This window comes from Anomalospiza imberbis, chromosome 3, assembly GCF_031753505.1.
Source record: "Anomalospiza imberbis isolate Cuckoo-Finch-1a 21T00152 chromosome 3, ASM3175350v1, whole genome shotgun sequence".
NCBI lineage: Eukaryota > Metazoa > Chordata > Aves > Passeriformes > Viduidae > Anomalospiza > Anomalospiza imberbis.
The window spans coordinates 64,194,841-64,205,794 of record NC_089683.1 but is presented as its reverse complement, the minus strand read 5'-3'; the positions used below and the strand labels follow the sequence as shown (position 1 = coordinate 64,205,794).

The following is a 10,954-nucleotide window of genomic DNA, read 5'->3' as shown; positions in this document are numbered from 1 at the left end:
CGGAGCCGCGGGCCCGAGTGCACACCCAGCGTTCGCCTCCCGCTGCCCGGGGCGGGCAGGCCGGGGCTGCCGGCGCCCCCCGCCCGCCGGTCGCCATGGCGACCCTCCTGCCCGCCTCCCGCGAGGCTGCCGCTGCCGCCGCAGGGTCCGGCTCCGGCGGCGCCGGCTCCGCTCTGCTCCGCGCCTCCTCCAACCCCAGCGCCGCGAGGGAGTCCCTGCGCTCCAGCGGGCACGGCCAGGCCCGCCCCAGCCCCGCTGCGCCAGCGGGGCCTGCCCGGGGTGGGAGAGGAGGAGGAGGGACTCCGCAGCGGCAACAACTGACGTGTCCCCGCCATGGAGCTCGGCGTGATTCATCAGCGGCAGCGGGGCGGCAGCGGGGCGCCGTGCTCCGTTCCCGCGTAGGCACTGCCGCGGCGGGGACAGCCCCGGCACCGCTCTGCCGCCCGCGCCGCCCTCCGCCCTCCTCCGCCTCCTCCTCTTCCTCGCCGCCTCTCCTCTTCCCCCGCGGCTAGGCGAATATCCCGGGGGAGGCAAGATGGAAGAAATCCTGCGAAAGCTGCAGAAGGAGGCGTCGGGGAGCAAGCACAGGGCCATCAAAGAGAGCTGCACCTGGGCCATCGGTAAGGGGCGCGGGCGGCGGTGCCGGGCCGCCCGAGGGGGAGCGGAGCGGGGCAGGAGCCGCCGATGGAGCGGTTTTGTAACGGAGGGGGCAGGGAGACCTCAACAAACTTGTTCCGCGCTAAGGAGAGCCTCTTTAGCTGAGCCTCCAGAGGCTGGGAAGAGAGCGGAGCACCTGGGCCGTTCAAAATGCCCGGGAGCTCCGCGCTGCTGGAAGGGGCCGTGGCACCTGCTGCCGGTCCCGGAGAGCATCCGCGCCCTCGCCTTCCCCACCGCCTGGATCTGCTTCGTGGCTCTTGCGAGACAGATATACGGGTAGCAGTAGCTGTCAGTTTCCGTGTATGTTTTGGAGGTGCTGTCTTTTTCTTTAAAGGCCCCCTCCCTCCCTTAAATCATCGTAAAAAACATGCAGTACAGCTTTTTCGCTGGATTATGTTCGGGAATCTATTTTAAAAGCTAGAAGTTTTGTTTTACTGGGTTACATGAGCTCTTTTATCCTTGAAATATAATGATCCGTATAACGAGTTAATCTTTCAAGGGAATACAAGCTTAGGTACATTTTAACATCCACCCATTTTCCGATATTATGGCTTGAAGTGTTTTTTGACGTTTACAACCTCGAACACTGATTATCAAGACCCTTAATTTAAATCAGCATAACTGGGATACTTCCAATTGCTTTAAATTTTTGGTTTTTATCCATGCAACAACATTCTGTGGTAGATTAGACCTGTTGCTGTCTTATTACTGTCCTTTCATCTTGATATTGCACAACTAGCTTCATTAATTGGATGTTAATCTTGCACAGCAGCCATGCAAGCATCCTCTATACTGTTCCAGTTTTAGTGGATGTGCTGATGAAATGCTGATAAGTGAAAGGGAAAAGATGGTACTTGATGCCTTCTCATTGGGCATGCAATGTCCTGACAGATTTAGGCAGAGCTTTGGCAACTCAGAGTAGCAGTGGTTGTTGTTCTGTCAGGTGGAGTAGGTGTAAACTTTAGGATCATTGTCTCAGAGCCTGTAGCCAGATGTATTAACTGTGGCTGAACGTATAAGTTTCTTTTAAAAGCCCTGTTGTTTCCTTTAATTATACAGAAACCTTGGATTCTCCCGATGCTGCTATCAAGATACCACCATATCAGCTGAGGTAAGAGCATTGAACTTGAGTTCTGTGGAGCTTGTGAGTATTTGTAAAATTGAAGCAAAAATTTTGAATTAAAAGTGAGGTAGAGGAGCAGGCTGCATCTATATGTTTTCTGTAGTTTGTAGATTTACATATCTAGGCTGGGGTAGTAGTAGATAATTTTCTAATGTGTCCTTGGCCTTTGGTCCTGAATGAAGTGTAAGGAAATGTGATAAAATGGGCATGAGTATGTATAGTGGTGACATTGGTTGTAAAGGAGGGCTCTCTTATGGGCTAAAGGGTTTCCCTGCTAAATTCCATCTTTCAGTATAAACAATGATGTTTCTTAGTTCTTCTCTGTGTGCTTGTGTTCTTTTAAATCTGAATCAGGTTTTGTTACTGAAAATAAATATTCCAAAAACAAAAAAGTTATATCATCATATAGCTAGGACACTGACTAGGAACTAAAATAATACAGTTTCTATGCCTACTTCTTCCTTTAGCCTGCTAGATTATCTTGAGTGAGCCTTCTTCCTTCTTCCCAATTCCGTTTGTACACATATAAAATGGAAGAGATTGCATGGCCCTGATTCATCTAGCTATTTAAAATCTCATTTTGGAAATTGTCATTGTTATGGAGTAGGTAAATATGCAAAATTATTCACTGTCCTTTTTGACAGAACCATTAGGAGTCATCAAAGGAAGCTAGCAAGTGCACTGTTTAAAACAAAAGCACATTCTTTCATATAGCTTAATAGTTAAGATGTGAAATGCTTAGGCTTGCCTTATTAGAGAACGTAATGGATGCTGAAAGATTGTGTGCATGTAAAAACCGCCTCAACAAATCCATGGAAGAAATTGATTGCAATCTATCAGATGCACAGGCAATGTTCCTATTCAGAAGTACTTTAATCAGAGGTGATTGAGTTTATAAATGAGTATGTAGGAATGCTACTGTATGTTTGGCCTGTCCTGTGATCCTGTCAGGTATCCGCTGTGAGCTGCTGACAGGGAGAGGCATTTTTTGCTACAATATTACTCTCCTGGGAGTGTTTTTATCACCTCAAGATTCCCTGATGCTTCTTTCATATGTGCTTTGCAGGGAAAGCTAGGGATTGAAGAGCTAGTTATTCCAGAGCAGTCGCCAAACAGGGAAAGAATAGGAGCAGTTCTTTTGCCACTCTAAATTCCTGTCAGCTGCAGTCCACAAGATGCCTCAAATCAAATGGGGGATGGATGTAGCACAGGTCTGACATGACCAGTGCCGGACACAATGCATTTCCAGTGCAGGATGGAAACAGCTGGATGACTAATTCTCAATAGGTCCACTAGAATTATGCTTACTTGACACTGTGGCTGGAGAAAACTTGGCTCTTCACCTTCCCATTTATCAGCCTCTAATATGGTGTGCAGTCTGTGCCTTTAAGTGCTATTGTCATTCCCTATGAATTAGTTAGCTAACTGTTACCACATTTTTTCCTTTTTCCCTTGCCTACTACCTCTTTACAGAGAAGCTTTTTTCTCTTCTTCCTCCAGTGTTCTTAATGATGTATTTGTTTAGTTGGTTAATACCTTTGCAGGTGTATCTATGATTAAATAAGCTCTTAATGGTTGACTTATCAGTAGCAATGCACTCCTTATTACTGGATGTTTTGGAAAATGAAAGGTACACAAGAGGATTTGGACAAAAGCTTTTGTTGTGGGGCCTTTGGTAAGGCTTAGCCACACAGCCTTAGATAGTGTAGGAGATGTTGTTAAACATACTCTTCACTCTCTGATATCAAACTACTTCCAGGCTCCAGATCAGCACACTGGGCCACATCTTGGGCTGGAGTTCGCCTGCATGACGTGCAAGTTAGATAAAAGTTCTTTGCTTGGTATTTGTTAAAAAGCAGCACCATGATGGCTTGGTTCCTAATGCTGGAAAAGAGTAGCCTGGAAAGAGAAGCAATAGCTGTGACCAGAAACACAGCCAAGACACAGGATGGAGATGTCCTGGCTGTGCCTCTTTTCTGCTTTCATCTTACATCAAATGCAGGTTGTATCAGCTTCTGTAACACAGCCTCTGGCTGCTCATCCAGTTGGAATCTTAATCTACACTTCACACTTAGGTTCTTTTCTTTCTAGAACTGAAGAATGAAGGCTGCTCACAAGAATGAGAATAGTAAACTCTATACTCACTTCTTTCTTATAAAATAAAAAGCCATTTTCTGCTTCTGACACCCCAGTTCTAGATGAGTAGAGGTTCTTTGTAAAGTTGTCTTTTGTAAAATTGTGGTCCTAGTGCAATAATGGGAAGGACAAGGTGTCTCTGCTTTTCTTTACAATATGGCCATTTGAGTTCAAGGGGTTTTTGACATGTATTATATCAGCCACACGCTTACCTCTGCTGTAGTATTGGGGTAGAATGTATTCTGTCTTGTTCCTGACCTATCCATAGCTTAATCTTGTCTTGGTGTTGTGTTACTGAACACGAGGCAGGCCACATTACAGTTCCCTGATGTCTGTGCAATTAATTGGGGACATCAGCTGTATCATTTGCATGCGGGTTGTTTCCAGCAGTTACCTGGTAGCAGTTTAGATAGCACATGCCTGCTATGTTTGGGAGCACCTTTTGTCCCAAGGGAGTCCTAGTGACTGACCATCCAGACTGGAATGTAATTCTTTAATTAGTTAGATAGAGATCTGTTTGGTATATCTTCAGGGAGCTAGATGAAACTATTTTGCTGTTCAACTTCCTTTGATGTAAATTTGACTTATGAATCAAAATCCCTGGTAATGACCTTGCATATTGATTCTAGTGAGGGGCATTATTTAAATGTCTCACTTCCTAAAGAAATACAAATCTCCAACAAATACAAAGTTTCCCACACTGTCTTGTCAGCTCTGCCTTGAGATAGGAATATGTGTGTGATTTTTCAGTACTTTTAACTTATGATCAGAGTATTGGGCAAGGGTGTGACATAGTAACAAAGATTAAAGTGGATCAAGATGGAAATGGCCTTAAGTCAGTTAAAGGCTTTGCTGTAGATGTTCCATGAATAAGAATTCATGGGAGAGAAGGGAGAGTCAGATAACCCATTGGTAGCTGGCCTCTTGTGATCTGTCTAGTACAATGATATTAGTCTTTGAACATGAGTTGTGAAAATTGTGTATATACTAAGTGCTTAAGGAGGCTGGGTGGCTGACATATAAATAATGAATTAGGTAAGAGAAATTTATGTGCTTGTGTTTTAATTGGTGAATTGATCACATGGAGAATAGCTTAAGAGACCTTAATGTTGTCTGCCAGCAAACACTTGTTTGTTACTCAGCTGGGCTATATTCATTTCAGCATTTTCAGGATGGCAAATTCTTCCCTAAGGCCAGCACTATACACTGAACAAGACTCTCTTCTTGGCTTGTTGTGATTTTAGAGGCTAAAATATGAGCTGTAAAAGGTAACTGAACAGACACAAGAAAATGAGCTTTGAAAAAGAATGTTTGATTGGAGCAGTTTAATACTCATGAGCATTATCTACATATCAGAGCATAAAATAAGAGGCTAGACAGCAGTTGCCAGTCACATACTGCTTTGAAAAAACTTGGGATTGCCAGAGTTTCTTGGAATGCATTATGTCATTAAGTCATGCCTTATAGGCTATGTAAAATTAACTGACTTGATATCAGCACAGACTTTGCTGGAAAGAAGAGATTGGTTGGGACTTCTGAAGGGACATTTCTTTTTGGAAGAAATGTGAATTGGGTTTGTATGGCCAAGTTTTGGTAGCAGGAGGAGCTACAGGGGTGGCTTCTGTGAGAAGCCGCCAGAAGCTGCTGCCAGAAGCTTCCCCCATGTCCAGCAGAACCCATGCCAGCTGGCTTCAAGACAGAAGTGCCCCTAGCCAAATCTCAGCCAGTTAGAAATGGTGGCAACCTCTCTGTGATAACAAATTTAAGAATAGGAAAAAAAGTTGTTTTGCAGATGTAATTGCTTCCAGAGAAGAGTGGGGTGAGACTATGTGAGAGGAACTACTCTGAAGATACCAAGGTCAGTGAAGAAGGACAAGGAGGAGGTATTCCAGGTGCCTGAGCTCAGATTCCCCTGAAACCTGTAGTGCAGACCGTGGAGAAGCAGCTGTGCCGCTGCAGCTCATGGAGGTCCATGGGGGTACGGAGATCCACCTGCAGCCTGTGGAGGACACTCACACTGGAGCAAGTGGATGCCTGAAGGGAGGCTGTGAGCCTGTGAGAGGCCTGTGCTGGAGCAGGTTCCTGGCAGGTATCTGTGGACTCATGAACAGAAGAGCAGGTTTTCTGGTAGGACTTGCGTCCTTGTGGGGGACCCACATTGAAGCAGGTTGTGACTCCTTTCCCTAAGCCATGGCAGGAACAACGTGTGATGAACTGACCATAACCCACATACCCCGCCTCCCTATATCTCTGGGTGGGAGGAGGTAGGAGTGGGGGGGAAGGTGTTTAGGTCTTATTTTACTTCTCATTACCCTGTTCTGGTTTTGGTAATAACAAATTCAATTAGTATCTCTAATTTGAGTCAGTTTTGCCTGTGGGAGTATCTGGAGAGTGATCTCTCTCTGTCCATATCTCAAACCATGAACCCTTCATTATATTTTCTCTCCCCTGATGAGTTGGGGAGGGGAGTGATAGAGTGGCTTTTGTGGGAGCCTGGCGTCCAATCAGGGTCAACCCACTAAAATCCCTCTTATATTTTTCATTGGCTTTTTAAAATAGATCAATATTTCTGGAGATTACAGCTGGTAAGTCAGAAGTCAGTGAGGAGCAGGGTCCTGTGTAATAACCAGTTCATGTCCAGTTCTGTCTCTTCCTGCTTGTGTCCCAGTACTAATCATGTTGGTGCTAGCTTTTGAGAGCTGTTTGTGAACTGTTTCTATAGTCAGGGACTAGTGGGGAGGAGGACATTTGGAGATGAAAGTGGTAGTTCTGCTTTTTTTTTTTGGTATCTCTAGATTAGCATCTGGCATACTTCTTGAGAAGTATGCAGTTTATAATCTCTTAAATAAAACAACATGCTCACTCATTTTACCTTACATATGCACAACAAATAATAAAAGCAGTAATTGTGGTGTGATCATCACCAAATAAACAATGCTATAGAGACTTCCAATCCAATTAGCTTTGCAGGTAATTCATCCACTTACAGAATCTTGAGTCTTGGGATGCATTTCACCTTCTCTATTGTGAAGAAATGTTAGTGATTTCATCGTTTTTGTTTTCTCCCATCTCTTAATTTTGTTCATGTTTTCTGTTAGTTTCTTTCTACTGGAAGAGAGTGTCAAGGAAAGCTGATACATACATAGCTGATCCCTGAACAGAAGCAAGGAGTGGGGAGGGAGGAATGGTTGTCTCTGAGGGTTTTTTTCTGGGAGGTGGTTTTAGCATATCTCTCTCTGTTTTACTCTTTCTATTTTTTTAAAACAATTTATTTCCTGCTCTTGCTGCCACAGCCACCTGGCATTAGGTGCTCCTGTGCTTTCTTCCTGCATGTGACTGCTGGATGTGACTCATGATGCTCAACCATTACACTTTCTGCCATTCAGCAAGTGAATTATGAGTTCCCTGGCAGGCAGCTGGCCAAGAAGAGATCCTAGTGACAGTGTGGGTTACTGACCTGCATCTCCCATGCTGGCAGTTTACAGCCTGGATCCAGATTTTTGGGAGCACTTATGTAGTCCATTTGGTGTTTTGGATGGTGTATATGCACTGGTCTTGATTTAAAATTTTGCATTCTCAGTTCTAATGTTGAGGAGTAGATGAGGGAAGGAAATTAGTGTTTAGAAAGGCAATGTGCCACTGATACAGTATTTGGATCAATCTGCATGTTTAATCTGGGATATGTAAGTGGCCCTATTTCTTGTCCAATGGGCAGGTATTTTTATCTCAGCAAAACTCAGCATCTGTTCTGGGACCCCAAAAGACAGTAGTGTTGGGGAGGAAAGGGATATGTAGGGTCAGCCTCAGGCGTCCCTGAAAACCTGTTAGCTGGGGTTGTGACTCTTGAATATATTGAGCAAAGTTTAACATTGTTATGAAAAAAGATACATTTCTGTTACTCTTACTTGTGAGTTTTAGTGAGGATTTTTTCCCTTGGTTTTAGTGGGTTATTTTTAAAGAGCGGTGCTTGCTCTTTCTGAAGCTAACTTTCTGCATTTCCTCATGTTCTTTGTATTAGTGAACCATAATAATCACCACTGCCTTGGGTCTTTGCTCCTTTTATTGACTCTTCTAAAAATTCATTCTACTTTTGTGACAAAAGCCCACAGTCTTGGCTGGGCTGAAGTTAATTTTCTTCATGGGAGCTGGTAGAATGGGAGGAGGGAGAGGCTGGGTGGGGCTGAGGATGAGGGCAGCCGTAGTTTTAACTATGTGACTTCTAACAAAAAATGCAACTGAAATATTGGCCTAAGGTTCTAAGGATGATTATGGGATAGCAGTATGTGTGTTTGTTTTAAACATTTGATCACTTTCAGTGCTTTCAGAAGAGAAGACAATGAGAACATCATGAAGCTTTTGATAATTGCCTTAGAGAATGAAATATGGTTGGGGGCAGGAAGAGGAGTGGCATTGGAACTGAGAGGACTGTTTTCCTGCTAAATGCTCTGCTCTGATCTTTGTGTGATGCTGTGCAAGTCATGACTTTTCTTTGTTTTGAAAATGAAGGGGTGAGTGGGAATAATGAAAGTCTTTTCTCACATTTCCTTTATTTACATTCCGTGAAAAGTAACAAAGCTGCAGGAAATTCAGTACCTTTCATTTCCTTCAGTGTTTGTTTGCTTAAGAAACTGAATATGCTGAAGTGCAGTGAGTATAAAATTACATAATGCATTGCAAACATAGGGATATATTTAGCAACCATCACTTAGGTTTGTCAAGATTTAGCACTGAACTGCTGTGAAAGTTGAATGGCATTGCAGATTACAGCATTGACCTTGAAAATGTAACTAGTAATGACCAAAAATACACCTCATTCTTCTGTTTCTTCATCTGATTTCTGTAATTCACAGCTGCAGTGGAGAAAATAAGGTAATTTGCAGGATGTCCATGTGATGGTACCTCTGTGTCTCTTTTTCCATTCCCTCAGTCTGCTTTCTTCCAGCATTGTAAAACTTCTCTTGATGGAAGTTTAATTCTCATAAAACACTTTATTTGTTATTTTGTACTTAAAATTTGAAACAAAATGCTTTCACTAGACAAATCTTCAGCTTCTCTTGCAGAGTTACCAAAGAGAGGTTTAATGGAATAGTTTGATAATTTTTCAAAATTGTAGCCTGAGCAAGTCTAGCTTGTCACCTCATCTTCATACTCTAATTCAAATCATAATCAACAAAATCACCTAAAAGCTACAGATTGCTTTATGATTAAGACCTGGCGAGGTTTACATGTGTCATCAAGCTCTTAAGAGCAGAATTTGCAATTGATACCTTTTGCACAAAGGGCAAAAATATCTGTGAGGGTGGATGTTCTAGGGAAAGCAATGATAACGTGTCAGAGAGAGATTACACTAAAGCTTTGGAGACTGGAAGCATCTGATTATTATTTTGGCTTTGTCCACCTTACTTTAATATTGTGTAGAATCTTCTGCTGTCTCTCTTCCTCTCCTCTCAAGTCATAGTACGCCTTGTGCTTATAGGGTTTTTTTGTTCTGTTTTGTTCTCATCTTGACAACAAGTTCCTATCTAGGAACTCTGTGTTTCTGTTAAAATCAAGATGTTATTAGCTAGTATAGAAAGGAGGCAAATGACCTCAGAAGTGCTCTCCAGCTGAGTGACTGTGGTGAGCTACTTAATTATGATAGTATGAATTCTGTGGTCTTGGCTGCACTGGGTTGGCTGGAAGATTAAATTGCTCATGTTTTCCTTTCCCATGAGTAGAGTTATGCTGCTTCTGTAGTGGCAAATTCATTTATCTTAGAAAGGATGTAAATAAAAAAGATTATAATTACCATTATGTCACTTCATTAATACCAAGCAGTTTTAAATTGCAATCTCATTCACGATTCCAGGTTGAAAAAAGAATTATTAAAGTTCTAGCTAGGAAACTGTGTGAAATTACATTTAGGCATTATTCTGCACTTTTTTTCCCCCTGTGTTATTAAACATCCTCTGATAAGCAACTCATATTTCCCTGCAAAGGCAGGCTTATTTAACTGTTGGGTGAAGACTTTGTGTCTGGGTTTGAAAAGCAAGAGGATTGAAGGGAAGAGGGAATACATGAAAAAAAAAAAGAGGAAGGAAAACTTAATACTGAGTTGGATGGAACTCTGAGAGAGAGCTGATGTCAGCAGCTGAGGTGAGAAAATTAGATATGGAAAGAAAAGGAGCATTAACCTTAAGTCAGAGGAGAAGAAGCCTTTCTATTGTAACTGGATAAAACCAAAGAGTTTTGTGCTCTGTAGGAAGGAAAAGGATGAGATTTTTAAAAAAAATAAGATTCAAGTGGTGAGACAGAAAAATGAAAAGGCTTTCAGCCAGAAATAAAAATTTCTTTAGTTATTAGTAAAGGTGGAAGCTCACCTGATGTGTGCAAATATATGAGGCAAATCTTGTGATATGGGAAACATGCCCACAAGTGTCTCTATGTTTGTGAGTAACTGGAGTAAAATCCTGGCCCTGTTGATGCAAGTCAGCATTTATATATGCATACTTTGGCAACAGTCTCCCAACTGTTTTCTTTATTTTTCCCAGGACCTGTGTACTGCAACACTTGAGTGCTTGTTCATTCATATGGTAGCACCAAAGCTGTCTAACAGTGCATGATCTTCTTGTAGTGGCACAGTGTCATAAAGATAATTTGTTAGTTTTGGTTGTTTTTTTTTTTTTTTTTTTCTTGAAAAGGAGGGTTCTTACTGGAAGGCTTCAGATTTTGGCTTTTATCTTATGGCTCTACTATGTCTCTAAGTACTATCGACAAACTTGTACTTGCATAGAGGTGCTGGTCTGCTGTAATCTTCTGGTTTGACTTTTTGCATTGTGGAGGTAGCTAAACTTGCCCTGTATTTATATACTGTGGATTCCAAACCTCTCTCCAACCTGTAATTATCTTTGTAAGTGGGATGATAATATTTCTGCAGTAATCTGTTGCTGTTGAGGCAGGATGGGAACAGAAGAACTCCCAAGATCAGAAGGTGAAAGAGAGCTCCTTTATTTCAAATGCACCGCTCTATTTATAGGGAACATCGTGCAGACTAATTTC

The 10,954-nt window shown here is 42.6% G+C and overlaps 1 protein-coding gene across 1 annotated transcript in view; it reads left to right on the top strand.

Moving 5' to 3' along the window:
* The first annotated feature begins 199 nt into the window (after positions 1-199).
* ARFGEF3 (ARFGEF family member 3) overlaps positions 200-10,954 on the top strand; it is an 86,825-nt gene continuing 76,070 nt past the window's right edge. The window contains exons 1-2 of the mRNA XM_068184810.1: positions 200-620; positions 1,717-1,768. Of these exons, the coding sequence (XP_068040911.1) occupies positions 536-620; positions 1,717-1,768 (137 nt within the window). The 5' untranslated portion in view covers positions 200-535. The remainder of the gene's footprint in view (positions 621-1,716; positions 1,769-10,954) is intronic.